Source organism: Rana temporaria, chromosome 4 (genome assembly GCF_905171775.1).
Source record: "Rana temporaria chromosome 4, aRanTem1.1, whole genome shotgun sequence".
NCBI lineage: Eukaryota > Metazoa > Chordata > Amphibia > Anura > Ranidae > Rana > Rana temporaria.
In genome coordinates this window covers 278909463-278933494 of record NC_053492.1, presented here as the reverse complement: position 1 = coordinate 278933494, position 24032 = coordinate 278909463, and the positions used below count along the sequence as shown (strand labels likewise).

The window sequence follows — 24032 nt, the reverse complement described above, 5'->3', positions numbered from 1 at the left end:
ACTGGCTCAATTAATGTTGCACAGACATCGCATTTAATGTGAACAGGAATGCAATGCAAATTGCATGCCATGTCTGCAATTGCACCAGTATGAACCTAGCTTAATCCTCCAAAATCAAATTATTGATTTGATTTTTCTGTTTGCTTACTTGGCATTTTGTAAATTGATAAATATTTTTGAAAGCATTTTCTTCACACCTGCCTAAAGCATTTGTACTGTACCTTGCATAACTCCATATAAAAAAAAAAAAATCTTAAAGCTGAACCCCAGCCATGATCTTAATTGCATTGATCCTGCTTGTAGTGTATACATCTCATACCTGGTGACAACTATGGAATCTGACAATCTCTAGTAGCTGGGATAGCAGACACTCCTGGGTCTTTTCCAGCTTCCTCACTGCATGCTGACCACAGGGGGTTGTACGCTGGGCTCCACCGCCATTCACAAAAAGCTTTTTTTTTTCTCTCCAATGAACACAATGCATTCCTTGTTTGACGAGGTGGAGAGATAGGGGATGTAACAAAACAATCTCCTCATCCAATCACAAAATACCTTTTGTGTTCATCAGAAAATTACAAGGCATTCTATGAAAGTGACAATGCTAAGAATAACCCTCTGGTCAGGATGCAGTGGGGCAGCCACCCAGCAGAGGAACCAGAAGTTTTCAGTGATCAATGTCGTGGCGCTGACTATAAGGGGGCTCGTCGGCTTGCAGTTGTCCATATATGAAAGCTGGACCAATGAAACTGCCTTTAATTTTATTTTTTTTAAGCATTTACAACCTCTTTAATTGCATAATGTGCTAGTATGAATCATACACTAGCTCATTATGAAATACTTGCCTTAGAACGAAGCCTTCCAGCGGCGCTGGCATTTTCCCCAGTTTCTTCTAGGTTAGCTAACTGGGTTACCTTTATTGGATAGAATATTGGCTGGGAGGGGCAAACACTAGTGTTTTTGTTGCTTCCATAATTAGAGTTTAGCTAGACATCACTTCACTAGCTGTGGTGTCTTGATCAATACCAGATATCCCACAAAAAAAAAAAACCTATTTTGTAAAAAGGAAAAAAGAGGAACAGATCCGTTTATTGAAATAAAACATGTCACGGCCATAATAAAGCAACCGTTAGTAGTGCATGAATGGGTTTACATTAAAGACCCACTGTATAACTGAACAGAAATGTTCATTGGTCCCTCAAAACAAAAACACACTAATAAGGACAGGCACTTTGTTCCTAGCTCACGCTTTATATATACACTGTAATTCCAGCATACCGTTTATATACAGGAATGTACTTACCTGCACAATTCTGATGCAGACCAAGGCACACTGCACTTCATAATCCAATGACCCAGACCAGCATAACATGCTTGGTGTGCTTTTCCTTAAAGTGCAGTTTTATTAGTGCTTGTGTCACAGGAAGAAGAATGTGTGTACACCACAAATCAGGTGTATATACATTACATATAAAAAGCAACATGGATCAAATGGGACTTTGGTACAACTAAAAGTAGGCAAAAGATAAAATAAGCCTGGATTATATAACCCTTGTTTAAAATAACTTGCCCTTAAAATACAAAACAAATCTAGCAGAATATTTTGTGCATAAATAAAAAAAAAAATTGAAATTGCAAAAACACGAGGGAGAAAATTAGTACCAAAATGATACTTAAAATAAATAGTTCATCATTTTGATGAATATATACAGGCGTACAGTATCCCAGGTATTTAACTGTCCAATAGAGACATGTCGCTGTCCAGAGATGCAGGTGCAAGTTCACACAAATAGAACAAAGTGGCTTCATTAGCCTCGGCCTCAGTCAGGGGCTCTAGACGCACCAGTTTACTCTGCGTGGGCTCCGAATCCAGACTAGATTCTAGAAAATTGTCCATATCGTTTTCCTTGGCAGATGGGACCTCCGACGTCAAACCTCCGGTGTCTCCATCCAGAAAAGCCATGAATGGGTAAGATGTGTATTGTACAAGCTGTTTGTCTACAAATAAAACACAAATTATTAGAACACATTTTAAAATGACACTTCGTTATTTAAATAAAATACATTTTAATAACTGCCGATATCTACATTTATGTTTTCTAGTGGTGCATCTTTTGCTGTCAAAAACAGCCGATACCGAAAGTGACGTGGTCCATTGCGGGAGTGCGACTCTAGCACACCCAATCCTCCTCTACCCCTCCGTGTGATGGTGCTGAATTGTCCAGGCCGTAGTAACAATGTCCCGCCTCCTGTGATAGCACACTGATCCAATGCCGGGACATTGAATCCGTGCGCCATAATCACAGGAGGCGGGACATGGTTACTACAGCCCAGGCAATTCAAATCCGCTCTGACATACAGAGATTGCTGCACAGGCAGGCTGCATATGCTGGGCACTAGTGAGGCTGCTGGGCAAAGGCAGGCTGCATTGATCTCCTGCACCATGTCTGCAGTCTCTGACCAGTGCATGGAATATGTGTTGTATAAAAATGCATACATTTTATTTAAAAATATTGTTTTAAACAGTAATTTCCGGTATCGGCCTAGTGTATTTTTCAGTTTAGGCACCAAAATGTTTACTACAACAAATGCTTAAAAGATCGCGTCTCATCGATGAACAGGTATTTACTCATAGCAACCAATATGCTGGTTTCAAATTTTTCTACCCTGCACACATGAGCCATATTTTCTTTGAACACCACAATGCTTTACTTTTGACTTAAGGACTTTCAAATCAGGAATTTTCTTAATGGAGAATATAAAAATCAGTAGCAGTTTGAGCCATAAGGTCATTGTGTCATGTGCAATGCCATTTCCTGGCTCAGTCATAGTTCTGCCTCAGAGCCAACAAAGCAGCTGGTATCCCTTTAGCCTCATACACACGATCGGACTTCCATCAGACAAATCTGTGGATTTTGGTCCGAAGGGCATTGGCCGTGAACTTGGTATGCATACAGACGGCAGAACTTTTTCAGCCAACAAAACCTAAATATGTGTTTTTTTTTTCTGCTCTTTAGCACCACCTTTTGGGGAACTTCTGCCAATGTTGTCTTAATATTTAACATTGGTTCTGTGAATGTGTGTTTGTACTTTGGATTTTAGTTGGACGGATTTGTGTACAGACGATCGCATAATCCAACGTAACAGAATTATTGTCAGACAGCTGGTGAACATGAACAGCCAACATTTTGGCATAGGTGTCACTGCTAGGAGACACCACAAATTCGGAGATGCAATGAAGCCAGAGACAAAGTGAGTAACACTACCTGTGATTATAGATGCTATTAAAAGTCCCCACTACAGTTCTCAGATCAGCAGATGACGCTGATCTAGAGCACCTCCCAACATTGCCACTCATCCCATTCTCCCCCCCACAACTTGGAAAAATTTTATCAAGGGGTCAAGGCACTAGACGGTTGAGAACCACTGCTATAGAGCATGATTGTTTCAGATATCCATGTAACATTTTTATAGCCATTCACTGCATCTTAGCTTAGCAAGGTTAGAAAGAAGTTGTAATTAGGGATTTTTAGTTCACTCATAAAATTATTTTCACATCAAAAAAAGGGACACAGATTGTTTTCTTACAGTCATGCTCACCCTGGCAAAAATGTTGACATTAATATTGAAAATCAAAAACCTGTTTTTTTTTATTTAACCGGTTAAGACCCAGACCATTATGCAGGTAAAGAACCTGGCGTCGCTTTAACTGACAGTTGTGCGACGTGGCTCCCTAACAAAATTGACGTCTTTTTTTTCCCACAAAGAGAGCTTTCGTTTGGTGGTATTTGATCACCTCTGCGGTTTTTATTCTTTGCGCTAAACACAAAAATAGAGCGACAATTTTGAAAAAAAAAATTAATATTTTTAATTTTGCTATAATAAATATCCCCAAAAATATATAAAAAAAAATTCTCAGTTAAGGCCGATATGTATTCTTCTACTTATTTAAAAAAAAAAAAAATCGCAATAAGCGTTTATCGATTGGGTGGACGTCATATCACCGCACAAAGTCCAGGACGTCATATCTGAATGATGCCTGCAGCTAGAGGCATCAGTCACATATCATTTTGTTCCGGCGGCAAACCTGCGCACCATAAGAATGATCATAGCGGCGGTTCCGCCACTTGATCGTTCTTATAGGTGGCGGGAGAGGACATTTAAAGCATGACATGTTAGGTATCCATTTAGTCGGCGTAACATCATTCATATTTTACAAAACAATTGGGCTAACTTTACCGTTTTGTTATTTAATTCATGAAACTTTTTTTCCCCAAAAAAAGCGTTTGAAAAATTATTGCACAAATACCGTGCAAGATAAAAAGTTACAATAACCGCCATTTTATTCCCTGGAGTGTCCGTTAAAAAAACATATATAATGTTTGGGGGTTCTGAATAATTTTCTAGCAAAATAATGATTTGTACATGTAGGAGAGAAGTGCCAGAATAGGCCATGTATGGAGGTGGGTATAAAAGCCCTGTATTGAAGTGGTTTAAGAGGATGTTTATATATACGTTCATGTGCCCAGCCGTGCCATTCTGTCGACATATATAGTCATGCGGCGGTCCTTAAATGGTTAAGAATAGCAATCACATGAAGCCATTTATTATCACAGTTTTTTGGATCCCTTTTAAATCATAAATAACAGACATAGCCTTGATAAAAAGTTTACCCACCCTGGTATGTTTGGCATTGGTACAGAAGGTGGCACACACAGGTAAAAATGACAATCGAAAGGTTAACTTCCCACATTTGTGGGTTTTTAAATCACAATTAGTGTCTGAGTATAAATAGTAAATTAATTTGTTAGCTTACATGAATGCACTAAGCAGGCTAAACACTAAGCCATGAGGAGGCAGAAAAAGAACAGGCAAAAGACCTGCGTAACAAGGTAATGAAACTTTATAAAGATGGAAAAAGATATAAAAATTGCTTAAATATCCAGTCAGTACTGTTTAGTCACTTAAGAAGTGAAAAATTAGGGGCACAACTGGCAGAAGAATTGTTCAGGATACAAAGGAGCACAATTCAACACTTGAACAAAAAAGAGCTGCATGGTTGAACTTCCAGAAGGAAGCCTTTACTGCACCAATGCCACAAAAAAAAAGGCAATGATGCATGTCAAGCGTTCGGCGTATTTTAACCAGATTTTAGGTGGAACTTGTACAGTAAAAGCTTCTTTCTGGCAACTTGACCATGCAGCTCTTTTTGTTCAAGTTTTATCGTATTGTGCTCCTTAAAAAAAAACACCATCTTTTTCCAGAGCAGCTTGTATTTCTCCTGAGGTTACCTGTGGATTTTTCTTTGTATCCTGGGTACTTCTCCGCCTTCAGTGACCAAGTTCCACTATGGGACACTTGCCCAGATGGAGGAAAACCACTCTCGTCTGGGCGGTATCAAGGGTCAGGGTTAGACTAATAGCTGACTTCTGTAAGTTTATAATCCATATAATTCTCTCCAGAGTGTGTCCCATACAAGACACACTGGTCCCCAGCAGAGAAAAAAAAAATACTCCCTCAGAAACAGTATCTACAACAGGAATATCCAGTCATAAAGGGATTTAAAGGTGTTCCAACCAGCGTAAGGAGGCCTAGCATAAAGCCTCCAGATGTTTGCTTGACGAGGCATCCCCTAAATACCTCAGGCTTTAAAAAAAATAAATAAATAAAGGCTGGATCCCCAAAAAAGGCAAAATCCCATATATTAGTAAACTCACTCTCCATTGGGTATTGCCGAGAAAACCTTTTTGGATGCAACACCTTGTCTGTGTACAAAACCTCATTTAAGTGATGATGTACAGGGAAGAATTTTAATGCTGTGGTGAATGCCACGATCCAAATCCTACCCACCTTCAGGTGGAGGGCACAACCCCAATTTCCCAAAAAATTGGACAATGTGTAAAATCTACATAAAACACATGCAATGATTTGCAAGTCTTAAGCCATATTTTATTCACAATAGAAAAATCAAATGTTCAAACAAACTGAAAAAACATTTGATAGATTTTCTACTATGATTAACCACTTGATTACTGGGCACTTGTACCCTTTTCCTGCCCAGGCCAATTTTCAGCGCTATCCCATTTTGAATGACAATTGCACCCAAACAACATTTTTATCATTTTTTACACAGAAATAGAGCTTTAAAAAAAACAAAAAACAGGTAATTTTTCTACGTCACAGATGAGGTGCCACTGATTAGCAGCACTGGTGGTAAATTGGAATAGGTGCATCCAAGCTACTGCCTCCTGTGCAATGCCTGGTGAGCCTCAAGAACACAGCACTTTCCATGGAAAGGCTGGTTCCATGGAAGTCAGCTAAAACATAGTTTTATTAGAGCATGTGAACAGACAAAATTCCAACACGTTTTGGCCAACTGGTGGTAAATGTTGGGACCAATGTCCCTGTAACTGAAGCCAGTTACCGGCCTATTCTTTCCTCCTCACGCTGCCAGTGCGAGTAGAAAAAAAAGCAAATAACCAGCTTCTGTTTAACACATGATCAGTCGTCAACCAATGCTAATCACAAAAAGTAAAGGGTTGCTGAGATTGGCCCTTTACCCTCGATCTATGATCAGCCAAGTCCAACGGACTCAATCACAGAGTGTGCGAGCAGCACAATCATGGGAGGACATCTATGGACGCCCTCCCAGGACTGGAAGCCTGCTCTGTAGCAGTCTTTCGGCTATAGCGCGGGCAGAAGTGGTTAAAATATAGGCTTGTGAGATTTGGAAATCATTGCATTCTGTTTTTATGTAGATTGTACTTAGCATTCCAACTTTTTTTGGAATTGGATGTAAGTACAAACAACTTATGCAGGAAAAGCTCACAAAGACCCTTTTGGGTCTGAGAGAAACCCCATCTTCCTCGTCCTCCACCGATTGCTCCTCTGGCAAGTATGCAGCAATGGCAGATGAGAATTCCTCCCTTGTCACAAAGGAACTAGTGGAGACACTATGTAGGTGGAGGGAGACCTGTGGAACAAACTTATGACAATATGATACATGGGGGGATGACTGAGTCCAGGTTCCTAACTACCTTAGGAAAAAAAAAAAAAAAAAAAAAACAAAAAAAAAAAACACACCTTAAACCCCAACATCCCGCCTCTCTTCCATCGAGGGAAGCACTGGCCTGCTGATTATATTTATATCCTTGCTGGACACAGCAGTCCTAGCTGAGAGGGCATTGTGCCAGGAAACGCTAGTGTGCTGGTTACCCCAGAAGATTGCCCACCCCAAACGTGCCAATGCATCACCACCCCCACAAGGAAAGATGTGGAGCGCATGTGGCATCTAATGCTTGCTGCGATCAATAGTCAAGAAGGAAAGCTGTGCTATGACCCTTACTTCCATCATAAAGGTCTGCTGTGTCAACCTGTGAACACACTAGTAGACCCTGCTGTGACCATCTGTCAGCCTGGAGCATGCAACACCTATGTAGCAGAGACTATTAGTCCCTTGAGAGCCTGTACTCCACCACTCTAACAGGGGTTCCAATATGACCACTGCCAGGGCACTCCACCCTACCCAGGACATCATGTGCAGTTCAGTCGGAGTGAATGCAGAGGGCAGAGAACTCTCTCTGCCTCCTGCATTTGGTGCCCTGAGCTTCCTGAACCGCTTCAAGCTCTGCTACTGCTATGTAGTGCTCAGTGCAGCCCAGGAGGCTTCTAAAAAAGGGGTCCATTCCCAGGTTCCAGTGGGGACTGCCAACCTTAGAAGAATAGTACCTGGATGCAGGGGTGGCCTCAGAGTGTTGACAAGCTGTAGGATATGGATCTGCAAAGAGCCAGTCTCCTAATCCCAAGATAGAACAGCTGAGAAATCTAGCTATTTTTGTGCAGAGAGCTGCACAGATGTGACCATAGCCTTCAGGCACTAGCAAAAAAACTGAAGCCTTACCCAACAGGGATGGTATATGCTTGTGGGAGGACTTTTTTTTGCCAGTGTCCAAGCACCTGAAGGTGGTAGCACAATCCTATTGACAAGATAAAGATGCTCCGTGTCCTTGGATGTACGGTAAAGAATCAGTCCAGACCCCGCAATACAACCAGCCGTATTTATCTCTTCCAACTACTGTGACCTCTCGCACTGTCTGCAACCCAGGTGATAAAAATCTAGTAAAAAAAAATGAGCACCAATCCTAAGGGGCCAAAACTTCAATTACCAGCCAGTGGGGAAAATCTTACTACAGGAAGTTGTTGCTATGGACACCAGAAAGACTGGTGAACTACATACACCAAAAAACAACCCACAAAAAGGCACAATAAGCTCCCTGCAATCAAATATAAAAGGCATGTCTAAATAGATGTACATTTTCAAGCTAGAGGCCTTGAAACATTGTCTCGAAAACAGGGGACATTTTGCTCAACCTGGAAAAATCTGTGTGCAGACATTTTGGTTTCTGATTTGCCTCCCTGCTTGTGTAATTGAGACAGACACACAGCAACATACACAGCTGGCCGAGGAAGGCACTCTACCATTTTGTATAGGTGTCCTGGATGTGCAGTTACAGCTGTTCATTTGACTGGATATTTATTTCACTTGTGGTATCTTGATTTATCATGGACAAAGCCTGTGTAATTTCCTTACTAGCTACATAGATTATGAAGCCGATACTCAATTACATTCCAGGGATCCTTGCATGGACTGTAAGGTGCTTTTCCCATTTTTACCCTTTACATTGTGTATGCCTGATGGTCCGTTTTTATATCCTTTTGCTATTAAAATGTACATCTACTTAGAGAAGGTTTGATTGCAGGTAGCTTAGAAGAAAAAAGTACTACAAAACAAACCTGATTTCACACCATCTGTATTGAAATTTGCTGGTCCTGGAAGAACTTCGCTGTTTTTTGTCTCGATTCCTTTGGTTTCCAACTACATAAAAATAAAAAATAAAAGAATTATAAAACCACAATCTTTAAAAAAGAGGTAAAACTAGAATGCAGAATATAAATGTGAATTCCACTTTTAAAGAGGTTGATTTAGATTATATGCACAAGCGCCTCTTGATGCAAATATTTTCATCAGAGGCAGCAAGACCTCTTTCACATTGAGGCGTGGAGCCGCGGTGACGGTATAGCCGCGCTATTTGTAGCGCCGCTATACCGTCGTATTTACCGCGATATTCGGGCGCTAGCGGTGAGGTTTTAACCCCCGCTAGCGGCCGAAAAAGGGTTAATACCGCCCGCGTTTCCCATTGATTTCAATGGGAAGGCGCGGTATAGGAGCGGTGAACACACCGCAGTAAAGATGCGGCTAGCAGGACTTTTGGAGCGCCCCTGCTAGCGCAACGCTTCAGTGTGAAAGACTTCGGGCTTTCACATTGAACACTACAGGGCATGATTTTTCATGCGGTATAGCAGCGCTATTTTTAGCGCTGTACCGCATGAAAAACGCCTCAATCAATGTGAAAGTGATTACACTCGTGTTTCAACAATGTAGTCAGTTGCTTTAGTTTAGTAGACCGTCAGACATGTTGGAATCCAGGGTTGTGCAAGGACCAGAAAGCGTGACAAGGCTGTAGTAGAAACTTCCATTACACTAGATACAAGCTACTTGTCTACAAAACACAAGGAAAAATGTTTGAGAGCACATTTAGGTTTCAAACAAAGGATCCTGAACAGTATGCAGGGACACAGAAGGGTTTGATAGCAAGGAACGCCATTGCTAGAACCCCTGTTGGGTCTTTATTGCTATCGGGGCTCTTATCGAGACATTCCTGTCTAGCTGAGAGCGTTTTACAAAACAGGAAGAAAGAATTCTCCAACACCGACAGGTTTTTAAAAAAAAAAAAAAAAAAAGCAGAAAAGGATTTTTAGTTTACCTGTAAAATCCCTTTCTTGAAGTACATCCTAAGACAGGTTTTTCTTATTCTTGATTGCTTGGACACTGACCAAAAATACCCCAGGCATAACCTTGCCAGCACAACACAACCAAATTCCCAATATCACGGGACACAGGACTTTGCTTATTCATGACTACTTCTAATGTCCCAAAGCACTGAACAAGAAGGGTGTGCAATATAGTAACAAGCCCAAAAACAGAACAGGGAAAACCCCATTATACAGCTACTTACAGGACGACCCTCCAGCCAAAACTGGAGCCTGCAGAGGCAAAAATAATATCTACCTGTTAAACTACAGTAAACACGTGAACAGAGGAGGACTAGGTGTCAGCCCTTATGAACTTGGACAGCTGAGGCTTGATGCTGAATCGCCTGGTAAACACTTGACACTCCTGGCAGAATGTGCCTTGACTGAGAAAGGAGGAACTTTGTTCTTTATGCCAGAGGCCTGAGAAATTTGTTGCTGGATACACAGAGAAACAGTTGATCAGGAAGCAGTCTGTCCTTTCAGCCGCTCTCAAATATTTTTTTTTTTTTTTTTTTTTTAATGGACTTTGTTTTCAGGTTCCAGTTCTTCCTGCAGAACTGGGTAGTAGGCTTCTGCTTCAGGCCTGGAGCCTTTGGCTGAAAGGACTACTGCTTTGGCAGTCGAAAAAAGGCCCTGGCCGCCACAGTTATCTTCTTCTATGAAGCATCTAATAACTGCCCAAACGCTCACCCACAAAGATCAGCCGCTCCATTAGCTTTCAGTTCATCAGTCTAGAATTTGAGTCACAGGATTCTCTTCATATGGACCGTCATAATGCCCAGTCTAGAGAGTTGCCTAATGGAATCTACTAAGGCATCACTAAGAAGCTCAAAGTTCTCAGGAACTCCTCCAGGTATTGTCCAATGGCAGGATCCTCAGGATAATATTCCCTGGATCAGACCATACGTTCTCACATCTACTTGCCATATTCCCACGGTTTCTAAAGAGGAAATCTTAAAGAGGGCTTCCCACCTCTTAACCTGTAGAGTCCCTCAAAACTGCAACCCTGCTGACCCGGACCGTCAGGGTCTTATTCAGGTAAGAAATAGCCAGTTCTATGGCTGGAGAACTTCACACTTTTTTTTTTTTTTTTTTTTTTTTAAGGGAACTGTTTCTCCAACTGCTATACAAACTATTTTGGAGGCGAAAAAAACACCTTTGTCACTCAGCATACATTACTTCCTGCAAACGAGGATGCACAGAAAGGAGGGAAAGAAGGACCTCATTTGCATCCCAATCCAGCGAGAACCCCTGAGAGCTGTTTGCACAAGCCTGAGATGGCTGCAAAAAAATCACAGCTAAACGCAAACTGAAGGAGTGTGCCCCTTAAAGTGGATGTAAACCCAAAAAATATTTTTTTTGTTTTTGATGTCACAATGTAGAGTATAAGATTCCCTATCATCTGTGCCCAGTCTCGCCACACAGAGTTAATCCAGCGCTGAGCAATCCTCTTTTAATGTTCAGTGAAAATGAACAGAATTCCAGATAAAAACTTGCCAAATTATAAAGTCAGTTTCTCTGTTCTTGTTTTGTGTTACAGGTTATTTACATATCTAGAGCTTGGACATGTTTATCATATGTTATGTTAATCATAATATGAGGTGATCCAAAGTTTATTGTATATTACCAGGATATGTAAATAACCTGTAACACAAAGCAAGAACAGAGAAACGGACTTTATAATTTGGCAAGTTTTTATCTGGAAAACTGTTCATTTTCACTGAACATTAAAAGAGGATTGCTCAGCGCTGGATTAACTCTGTGTGGCAAGACTGGGCACAGATGATAGGGAATCTTATACTCTACATTGTGACATCAAAAACAAAAACATTTTTGGGTTTACATCCACTTTAAGCACTGCAAAAAGCTAAACAAGGGCAAGGATTAAAAAAAAAAAAAAAAAAAAAAAAAAAAAAACTGACCTGACCCTAAAGGGGTGCCCTTACAGAGGGTGTTCCCTACCCTAAGAAGGGACTTGAGAGTTCCTCCCTTTGTTCCCCTCCTCCACAACCCACCATGGCTTGCTGAGGGATAGAAGGCCTCAACTCACAAAGAGAATAATGCAGCCTCCCAGCTGAGAAGAGTGTTTTCTCCCACCAAACACCACCTATAGGCTTGGCGACCACCACCACAATATTTACAGGAAGATGCCCTGGGTCAGGATACTCACTGTTGTGCCTGTACCTGGCCCAGGACCTGTAGAAAACCCTGCCAGCATCTCTACCAGATAAAAGGTAATAAAGTTAGAACTCAAACTAATGATCCAAGTCTACCCTAATAGATACTGTGGTCGATTTGTAAGGAATTGATATATGCAAATCCCCAACAAATATAGGGTAAATGCAGTGCCTAAAAGTAAAGTGACGATAAAGTGATGGATAGTGCAAAAAAAATAACTATACAAAAAATGCACCATTAGAAAGATTTTTGAAAAACACATACAATGGTGCCAAGCACAAGTATCACAAAAATAATAATAAAAAAAAAAAGTGTGCATCAAAGGTTCAGCAAAACTTGTCCTTATATAAATATATAGACTCAAAGTAACTATCAAAGTATGCACAACAGGTAGTGAAGAGACCAGCAAAGATACAAGCAAACGCAGTACCTAAATAATAAATTGATGGGATTGTGCAAATAACTCAACTATATCAAAGAAACAATATGAGGAAGCCAAAATATACCATCTGTAGGAGATAGGAATACAACACCCACCACCCAAAGCCAAGTATTGTGCTTATCAAAATTCATAGCCTCAGAGACAAACCGCTTGTGTAAATTGTCCCGGGCGCTCCATCTGTGCACAGTTCACTCCGGTGGTCTGCTACTTTCAGGGGCTGGGAAGATGTCCCATCAGATGAAACACGTGTAGGGCAGAGCTAGTGCCTGTTGACATCACATGCTGCTGCAGCCAAGATAGGCCAATGCGTTTCTGTATTGCTGGCTTTTGTACGTTTTTACTGATGCAGTTTTAGTTAAGCATTCTACATACACTACAAGAGCTTTTTAACCTGACGTGTTTGTTGTGGCTCATTATGAAATACTTACATTAGAAAGAAGCCCCCGTACCGCCTCCCGGTCCCCACTGAGGGAGCCGACATGATCCCTCTGCTTTTCTTCCGGGTTCACAGCTCCGGGGCTGTAAGTGGCCAGAGCCGCAATTTCATCACTCCTGCCCATGTACAGGAGTCCTCCATTCCAGCGAGGAGCTCTAATTTTCCGGCAGCAACTGCCAGACCTTCAGAGCATATGCGCCACTGACATCAGCTGCTGCATGCAAGGTAAATATATCCTAAATCGTACAGGTCTAGGAGATATTCATTTTACCTACAGGTAAGCCTTATTATAGGCTTACCTGTAAGAAAAGGAAAAAAATAAAAATAAAATCACAAAAGCGTGGTATAAAACCACTTTAAGGACAAATTACAGGAATTCAGCTCCTTTGTAAAAACATGAAGGCACACCATGAGTGAAGTCCAACAAGGTGCACGGCACCTTCTAACCTTAGCTCTTATTTTATTTTTTATATCCGACAGCTTTATAATACTCCCAGAAGGCAGCTATTGCTTTATTTCTGGGAGAGAAACACTGAGCTCAGAAGACTCTGCATTTTAAAACAGGAGAGACACTGCAGTTGCTATGCTTGCCCTTCCCCTGCTCCTAACCAATTACAGAAGCCCAAGTATTATATGAACAAATTCACAAAAAATACAAAGGCTTCTGTGAATAGGCAACAGAGAGAAGGGTTGGGGGCTCTGTGTGCTTCTCACCTCTCAGATCCCTAGACTGTTTCTTGGCAGAGAAATACACCTGTCAAATGTAAAAAAATGCAGCTCACTGCTTGGGACTTAACTCATAGTGTGCCTTTCCTTTTTTTTTTTTTTTTTTTTAACAAAATGTGGCTGAATTCCTGAAATTCAGCTTTAACTAAAATGCAGAAAAACACCAATTCTTAGCCCCTGTACATGCACAAACACACAAAATAAAACACTGTGGAATTGAAAAAGAAATATCTTCATACATCAACTAGAAGATCTCGGTCTATGCTGAACTGACGACCTGTCAAGAGTGCTTTGAAATCGTCTAAGGTGCAGTCAATGCTGTCTAAATAATCCAACAGTTCAACTCTGCAAATAAAGTGAAAAACAAGTTAAAGCCATGTAGAGATTTTTTCATGGTAGAAAAAGAACGTTAGACTAGACAAAATATATATTCTACTAACTTTCCAAGGAGATTAATATTTTGAGAAATGACACCGCTTTCATTAAGAATGGAATCCATCATGGTGAGAGGGTCTTCTGCAGTAAGCGAGGACTGGTTATTAAGCTGAAGAGGACCAGACATCAGTGGGCTTGAGATGTATTCTCGGACTGGGCTCAGTGGACCAATCATTTCTGAATTTCTATCGTCTGGCAGAATGGAGGCATCATCCTCCTCCTCCTCAACATCATCCTCCACAATTACAATTTCAGGTGAAAGCCGGTCACTGAGGGGGAGAAAAAATAAATAAATGTAGTTTTACCTTTTAACCACTTTCTTACTGGGCACTTAAACTCCATTCCTGCCCAAACCAATTTTCAGCTTTCACTCTTTGAATGACAATTGCGCAATCATGCTACAGTTTACCCAAATTACAATTTTTATAACTTTTTTCACACAGATAGAATTTACTTTTGGTGGTATTTAATTGCTGCTGTTTATTTATATTTTTTGCTAAATAAAACAAAAAAAGATGTAAAATTTTGAAAAAAAATAAATAAAACTTTGTTATAAAATTTTGAAAACAGGTAATTTTTCTCCTTCACTGATGTGCGCTGATGAGGCTCACTGATAAGCACTGGTAGGTGACACTGATTACAAGACACTGGTGGGCATTGATAGGTGGCACAGAAAATATAGCTGAGGCTTTCTAACAGAAGCTGGTGATCAGCTCCCCCCCCCCCTTCACGCCGACAGCGAGGAAAAAATAAAAATAAAAAATTACAGAGCTTCCGTTTACATCACGTGATCATCAGTCATTGGCTGACAGGCAATCACGTGATAAGGAGCAGGGATCGACCCCTTAACTTGGATCTGTGATCAGCCGAGTCTCAGACTCAGTGATCACAGAGCGTGCCACGCGCGACCTGCCGGCAGTCCATAGACGCCCTCCCGGCAATTAAGGCCCGTGCTGTAGCCGTCTTTCGGTAAATGCCAAAATCGAACGCATGAAATGTTGAACTCCTGGTATGAACTTTATTGCATACTTGCATATGCTATATGGCAGAGGTTTACCATGAAGCATATATAAGCTACTTGGCCATGCCTTTCTAAAACCAGGGCTATGAATATGCAGTTGTCTTGTCCTTTGTGGCTATACAGTCTGCACACTTCTGGGAATGCTTTCCAGAACTTGTAGGAATGCGCGTCCATTCAGTAATAAAACCATTTACCAAGTCAGGTACAGATGTTTGAGCAGAGGACTTGGGCTCAATCAGGTTTCCCAAGTCAACCCAAAGGTGTTCAGTGATGTTGGGGCCAAGGCTCTGTACAGGCCACCTAAATTCAATTCCAGACTCATCAGATCAGGTCTTTATGGACATAGCTTGAGCTAGAGTCATTCTGGAACAGAAAAGGACTGTTCCCTAAACTGTTGCTAGAATATTGAAACCGCAAAAGTTATCAAACCGTCGTTGTATGCGGTAGCACTACTCTTTGCTGGAAACACTTTTAGACTAGTTCACCTTTACAGAATAAAAAAAAGGCAAAAATGTGAACACCAGACACCCTCTGGTGATCACTCACCCACGTACCCTTGGGTTTTACGGTCAGCACCGCCAGAGCCTCTGCAGTAGTCCAGGGATTTCAAATCACTGCTCTTCCCCCATTTCTCGGTCATCACTTCCAGGATGAACCAAATGGATTCTGCCTGCTCACAGTCTTCTATGGAATGTACAATAAGCTGCCCAAGCACAACTCAATTTACAGCCAAGCACCCGTGTGCTGGAATGACTGCACTCCTGTGCATGCACAATAGGGACATCATTCCGTGCTAGCCAATGGGAAGCACCCCAACCCAGCTCCCAGCAGAAGCCAGAAGATGCCAGATCACAATGCCAAACCATTGAAGGAGGGTAAGTATTATGGAGTTTAATTCCACTTTAATGCAGTATTAAAAACATTTCAGAGTTGAAACACAAAGCAACATTTTCACTTACTTCAGCGTGTCAGAAGAATGATCAGAATTTTCTTGAGCAAGTACATTTCTGTCTCCTTCCTCTATATTGTCGGTTATATCAAAAATGACTATATCATCAGAAATCTCTCTGTTTGAGCCATCTCCCCTATGGGTGACCTGCAAAATATTTTGATAAGTGAAGCTTTAATATATATATTACACACACAGTGCCTTGCGAAAGTATTCGGCCCCCTTGAACTTTGACCTTTTGCCACATTTCAGGCTTCAAACATAAAGATATAAAACTATTTTTTTTTTTTTGAAGAATCAACAACAAGTGGGACACAATCATGAAGTGGAATGAAATTTATTGGATATTTCAAACTTTAACAAATAAAAAACTGAAAAATTGGGCGTGCAAACTTATTCAGCCCCCTTAAGTTAAAACTTTGTCGCTCCACCTTTTGCTGCGATTACAGCTGTAAGTCGCTTGGGGTATGTCTCCATCAGTTTTGCACATCGAGAGACTGAAATTTTTGCCCATTCCTCCTTGCAAAACAGCTCGAGCTCAGTGAGGTTGGATGGAGAGCGTTTGTGAACAGCAGTTTTCAGTTCTTTCCACAGATTCTCGATTGGATTCAGGTCTGGACTTTGACTTGGCCATTCTAACACCTGGATATTTTTATTTGTGAACCATTCCATTGTAGATTTTGCTTTATGTTTTGGATCATTGTCTTGTTGGAAGACAAATCTCCGTCCCAGTCTCAGGTCTTTTGCAGACTCCATCAGGTTTTCTTCCAGAATGGTCCTGTATTTGGCTCCATCCATCTTCCCAACTATTTTAGCCATCTTCCCTGTCCCTGCTGAAGAAAAGCAGGCCCAAACCATGATGCTGCCACCACCATTAAACGGACCTCTGCTGAGACTATCACAGTGCAGGTGCATTTATACGGAGACTTGATTACACACACAGGTGGATTCTATTTATCATCATTAGTCATTTAGGTCAACATTGGATCATTCAGAGATCCTCACTGAACTTCTGGAGAGAGTTTGCTGCACTGAAAGTAAAGGGGCCCAATTTTTCAGTTTTTTATTTGTTAGAAAAGTTTTGAAATATCCAATAAATTTCGTTCCACTTCATGATTGTGTCCCACTTGTTGATTCTTGAAAAAAAATGTAAAAAAAAATTACAGTTTTATATCTTTATGTTTGAAGCCTAAAATATATATATATATATATATATATATATATATATATATATATATATATATATATATATATATATATATATATATATATATATATCACACATACATACATACATACATATTATTGATAAAAATACTTAGGGACTGTGAGGTTTAAAGCGTGCAAACAGGAACGACCAAACAACCTGCGTTTAAAATCCATAAAAACATAATTTTTCTTATATCGCACTTGTCATACATCAGCCCCCAACAACTGTAGCTTTACAATTCTTTAGTTAACCTAAATTAAAAATATCTAGCATACAGCATTGCAACCTCAAGAGGTTTAGGATATATATGAAAAAATATGTACTACCCAAACATTAGAGGCTCCTAGACTGGACCAAGTATCTTCTAAATTCTGAAGGCTAAATACATTTGATTCCACTAACTGAACCCTTTTTGCTACAACCTGCTGCTGTGCTTACCAATAGATGAACAGCATTTAGGATGCATTTACTTTCAAACTCATTGCAAGATGGGGCTATATCCATTTTCAAACCTATAATGTTTAAAGGTTAATTCCAGTAAAATTCTAACGAAGGCTAAATCCCACCCTGTAAAATAAAAGATGCCTATACTTACCTATATGACTGGACCGGAGAACTTCCAGAATAGTTAAAGCGGAGTTCCTCTCAAAAGTGGAATTTCTGCTTATCCCTCCCCATTTTTGGTGCACATTTGGCACCTTTCAATGGAGGGAGGGGGGGACGGACAGGTACCGTTACTGATTTCCGGGAGACAGAGCCGTCTCTGCAAAGTCTGTCTTCTCCTCCTGCCTCCGCACCAAATAGAAAGTGCATGCACAGGAGGGGACCAGCTGTGAAGTCGAAAGGCTTCACTGGCAGGTTGCAACACAAAAATCACACCGCTTTTAACAGAAGAGCCAAATGATAAGATGGACGGTGGCACACCTAGTCCTGGTGCTCTGGCTCAGGATGTTCCTCCCACATCCAGAAATGAACCACACAAGTACATAGAAGAGCCGGCACCATTGGAAATTCAGTCTTCAATTGTCATAGGACCATGATAAAAAGAACACACAGATGTGTTCACAAGGCCTGCGTGCCGAAAAGCGTCTGTAGGTTCCTTTTATCATAACAACAATTAAAGACTGAACTTCCAGTGGTGCCGACTCTATGTACTTTTGTGGTTCATTTACTGCCAGGTTCCCTAAACAGGAATGGCTGCAATTGCACCCGATGGCCGATCCAAAGATTTGCTGGGGTGCAGATATTGTGGGTTTCCTGTACAGGAAAGTGTCCATATAGCAAAAGTCAGCAGCTGTAGTATTTGTAGCTGCCGACTTAATTTTTCATTGGGAGGCTGGACCTCCTCTTTAAGTATACACTTTTCATTTACAGGATGGATAGAATAGTCTTAGAATGGGGGTGAAACCAGATTTAGCCTTAGAATTTTCAAAAGTGCAGGAGCCCAGTTGCACGCAATAATTGACAAAATGTTAGAGAGGTGTGCATGTTTTGCAGTACACACATGAATGAGACATTCAACAGGTCATCTTTATAATTATGCCATACTGCAAATGAAGTTTGTTACTACCAATATGGCTTTGTTATCTGGAGTTCTAGTGCAGACAACCTGCACATAAAATTTTAATTCTACCAGGACTTACATGATGTGTCTCTTCAGCGGTTTCTTTAACCATTGTCTGTAAAATGGTGGATTTCTGAGAACTCTGCGTATTGAGAAGTAAAGGCCTACAATAGAGAAAATTGTTCAGTAGTTTGTATACTATAAATCATCACAGACCAATCTTAAAATATAAAAGCATGTGACTTACTTTTTTCTCTTTAAACTCACTAATCGGTTATTCTGCACCAAGGTCACAATGAACTGCACAATCTGATAAGAGGGGAAAAAAATAAAAACAAAGTTGTTACCGGTTGACTCAATTTCCAGGACATCTCATATGAGAGGCTACATCTAAAACTGTAAAACACACAATCCAAATTAAGATTAAAAAAAACACCTGGGCAAAGACCAAAACCCTCAGGCATAGGGTCCAAATCGATAATGAGAAGTGATCAAATAAAAGCTGGTCCAGGTTGGGGCTTTGCAGATCTGGCTTGGCGATGCCCTAGCCCTTTCTGACCATGACATGGCCTTGGTGGAACAAGCTTTAACATCGGTAGGTGGTGTCATGAAGAAGACCTGATAGACTTCCGGGATTCATTTCATCCATCAAGGGACTATTTTTTGTGACCTACATGTTTTTTTTTTTTTTGGGCCTGTGCTTTATTGTGATCAATGTACGCTAGTAAGCATCCTCGAACTTACATTTCGTTAAAATTATGATTCCTTCACACTCAGTCGCCGCAAAAAGGAGGTATTTTAATCTCTTGCAATCTGTGGAGATCAGTTGTCACATTTGGTAGAAAGGCTGGGTCTAGCATAAACTGACTTTATCCAGCAGGACAGAGCAATAAGGTTCTGCAGAATAAAAACGCCTGAAACCTGCTGACCCTCCTAGTGGAGACCAGGGAAACCAAAAGAATATTTTGAGAGTAAAAAAAATGTAAATCTAAGAAACCGTCCTCCAGTGGATCAAATGGCTCCTTCAGAAAGCTTTGCGATACTATTAAGAGGTCCCAATGTGGGGAAGTTTTTCCTTTGTGGTCTCCTTTTCCTAGCTATGGCAGTTAGAAAGCTTTTTACAAGAGACTCTACCAAAACGTAAAAAAAAAAAAAACACTTGCTAAGGCCACCACATAAACCGTCAGTGTATTGGGCGCCAAAATGAGATCTGAACTCTAGAACTGCTGGAATAATTGGCCCATCTATACCGCATCAAGTTTTCATCAACTGGACAATTTCCAAATCTTCCCGTAAATGTTGTTAGGGGATTATGGATAGTAGGAAGAAATCCGCTAAATCACCTTTTCCAATAATCCTTTCACTCTTCGTAATTCTCTTTCAGGAGCTAGCCTCTCAGAGAAAGTTGGTCTCTAAAAAGATTTTCTTCCACCCAAAAGAGGATTTCTTCTACAATTTGCATGAAATGTTTCGATTTCTCACGCCCCCAATTGTTGGTATAGAACACCGTGGTTATGTTGTCTGAAAGCACATGAACACAATATTTTTATTTTTTTTAAGACTGGCTTGACTGCTGTCAGTGCATCCAACATGGCTTTTAGTTTCCTTGAATTGGATAAACTGTGATCCCATGTTTCGCTCCATCTTCCCTGCATGGCTCCATATGGGCTCCCCGAACTAAAATGGGCTTGCATCTGTTATTCTTAGGGGGCTTGGAACTGTCATTTCCAGTACTTACACCATCAAATCTAAGGACTCTTGCTGGCCTTTTCAGATAGTGTATAATTCTGGAGAAATCTCATGTGTAGATGTGCCCACTGTACTCCAGGGATAGCTGTCATCAACCCTAGAAGCCTCATCAGTTCCCAAATTGAGATTTGAGCCCAGTAAAAGCATGATAATTGCTTGCGATAGGCACCTCACTTTTTCTGTCTTCCAACAAAATTGTTGCCTTCACTGAAGAAACAGTATGTAACCCAAGAATGGGTTCTGAGCAGTCATCTTTTTTCAGTGAGATAAAAATAGGAGTTTGTTTCTCCCCCTTGCTGTGAGTGACAGGCGATTTACATATCTCAAACACAAGCCTGAGAGAAACATTCTGTGTACTTCAGACCCCCCTTTTCTTCTCCAGCTCTCACAGGATGGGCTGCTTCACACCTCAGCATGCTGAAGTCATGTGGTGACTTTTCTGGGTTTTGACTGGATGTTAGTGATCATAGCAGAAGTTCAGTGCAAGAAATACACAGGAGAAAATTCATGTTGACAAGGGGAGTGTAGAGGTGGGCGGGGAGTCTACTGACATCACAACTCCACCCATTGAGCTCCGGACAGACCCACCCACAGACTCTGCAGTTTTTCGGGTGTCATAATATACAGAGGAGACATTTGACAGGCAAGGATACATGCAGGATGCATGTATATCTTTATAGATCAGCACTATGGCAGTAGTTTAGAAAGGATGAGCGTGGGATTACATCCACTTTAAGCCATGGAGGGCCTGGGTACACAATTATCCCCAGCTTCACTATCCCCGTTTTGGGGCTGGTGTACACAGCAGGACCCTGCCACCTAGCACAAAGGTCTGAAGGCAAAAACAAATAAATAAAAAATAATAATAGATGACTTTGTGATCCTGACTGGCCAAGGAAACACAAACGGAGGTCCGGGTCTTTGTCCAGGCTTTTTATGGTAATGTGGATCATGAGTTTCAATATTTTATGCAAAGCAATACAATAAAACTGTCAACATAAATTGTCAGAGCAGAGCACCTCAACACAATCACAAGCAGGGACACACACTATATATATATATATATATATATATATATATATATATATATATATATATATATATATATATATATATATATATATATATATATACACATACATACATACATACATACACACACACACAGCTTGGGGTTCTGCCCCATTCACATAGTTTTTAGAGTAAAACTAAAAAGGCAAACCCCCCTAGTTTGGATAGAGAAACCGGAATAGTTTTGACCACTGCAAGGTTTATTTTTGCAATTTGTTCCATTGGGGGTATTTCTCTTCACTTCCTGCCCCATAGCCAAAACAGAAGTGAGAGAAAAATCCCTCTAAGGTGAGGGAATCCCTGACTGTCACAAGAATTATTGTCCCTATTGGAAGATTCTTCCTGTTCTGAGGACAACCCAAAATGTGTGATTTTTTTTTACTTTCAATAATGGTAAACAGAACGAATAGAGGACGAATCTCCCCCTAACAGAATCACAGACAGCAATACAATCCTAACAGGGTTTCTAATCCCTCTTCACTGTATCCAAAACAAAAAGTTTTGCATTTACTTATAGTTGAAGTATCAGACACTCTACAGACAGCCAAATATAAAGTGTAACGCCTTACTATAATAATTTATAAAAAACAAAAAAAAAAAAAAACGAAAAAAAAAAAAAAAACAAAAACAAAACACAAGTTTACCAAGATAAGATAAAACCGCCACAGGACTGCAGACAATAAAGATCTTCCCTCTCATGCGACTAAACGCCAGCACAGCAGACAGAGAAAAATCACATTGTACATACTGAATCCCAATATAGAGATTGCCTAAAGAACAATATTCTAAAAGTGTAAAGCATTAACTTACCTTCCGAATAACCTGCTGCTGCTGGGAGTGTTTGGAGCGCAGATCAGTTATTTCTCTCCACAAGGCTTCATTTTCTCTGGAAGAGAAAAAAATAAAAAAGTATATGACATTTTTGGATTCACAAAAAAAACAAAAAAAAAAAAACAAACACACCACAGATGTACAAGCTTTAAAAATAATTTATACGAAGTATAGAACAGTAACGTAACATAACATGACAGCACATTCCTAAAAAAGGTTATCTGTGATAACCTCTAATACTTGAATATCCATTATGTTAACAATCACTAACCAAATGTCAATAAGGTAACAAATCATGTCAAACACTTTTGCATAACAGATAACTAGAAAAAGGTGTTGTGATGTGATAAACAGCATTTGAAGTGACATGCCATTGCATGAACATTCTGAGAGGATCCGATCACCTATAGATACTTAACTATTGCAGGTAATGACAACAATCTACTCTACCCAGAGGGGGGTACCACACTCTGCACACAAGGTGCTCCTACCAGACGATTGGTGCATACTGCATGGCATTTTATTTTCAGACAAAGAAAGAGGAGCGAAGGGAGTCAAGGGGATGGGATAAGGGGAGAACAAAAAAAAAAAAAAAGGGGTGGGGGTAAGTATGGTATGGTTGTCAGTACAGGAAATTAAGTTCTCAGAATTGATTACTCTCATAGGTCAAGTATTCATCTGAATAATGAAACACGTCCATGTTGTGCTCCTCCGTCATAATCCCAAAGGACTGCGGTGAGGTATTCTATTTGTTGAATATCGTTCATCATGGCAAACCATTGCGATATGGGGGGGGGGGGGGGTGATTGTTGATTCCACATACTGGGAAGACGGGTCCGATACCAGCACGTTAAGATTTTGTAAGAGGTCTCCTGATATATGTACTGCAAAAGGGAAGATTTGCATGCGAAAAAAAATATCCGGTTCTTTTGGTCCTCCAAAAATGTTGTTTTGGAGATCTTTCCCATTTCAGCAAGTATGGCTGATCTTGCCGAGACGCAAAAGTAAGTAAAATTACTGTATATAAAGAGACGGAGAGATTTCCTTTCCCTCTCCCACACAAAGATCTTCAAATGAATTAGGTTTTCTTCAGAACCTGGAATGGTCAGGAAGGGACCAGAGAAAATAGACTAACAGTAACAAAAAAAAAAAAGTAAATAAATATATTATCTGCTCTGTGCATTGATTTTGCACAGAGTAACCTCCACGCTCCTCTTCTGGGGTCCCCCGCTGGCACTCCTACCCACTGCCAAATTGCACCATGGGACACTGGTATGGGGTACTTGTGCAGGCTCAATCCAAAGCTGGGCTGTGTGTATCAATTGACACACATGGGTAGGCTCCTGATGCCGGCTGATCTCCAGTAGTGGTGCAACGGATCGTCATTGAGCCATGATCCGAACCGCACACACGTGATCTGCGGATTGATTTCTGAAAAAAAAAAACCACACAACTTGTGCGCGTGTTCAGTCCACACACGCACAGCGTGGTCATGGCGAGTGGGGGAACGGAGGAGCTTGAACGCCCAGCTTCATTTAAATCCCCTGTAT

The 24032-nt window shown here is 40.7% G+C and overlaps 1 protein-coding gene across 1 annotated transcript in view; it reads right to left on the bottom strand.

Moving 5' to 3' along the window:
• Positions 1-1056: 1056 nt before the first annotated feature.
• Positions 1057-24032, bottom strand: part of HSF2 (heat shock transcription factor 2) — a 38536-nt gene continuing 15560 nt past the window's right edge. The window contains exons 5-12 of the mRNA XM_040350332.1: positions 22462-22537; positions 19079-19140; positions 18911-18995; positions 16068-16204; positions 14093-14356; positions 13892-13997; positions 8791-8872; positions 1057-1995 (exon numbers count right to left, since the gene is read on the bottom strand). Coding sequence (XP_040206266.1) covers positions 1730-1995; positions 8791-8872; positions 13892-13997; positions 14093-14356; positions 16068-16204; positions 18911-18995; positions 19079-19140; positions 22462-22537 — 1078 coding nt within the window. The 3' untranslated portion in view covers positions 1057-1729. The remainder of the gene's footprint in view (positions 1996-8790; positions 8873-13891; positions 13998-14092; positions 14357-16067; positions 16205-18910; positions 18996-19078; positions 19141-22461; positions 22538-24032) is intronic.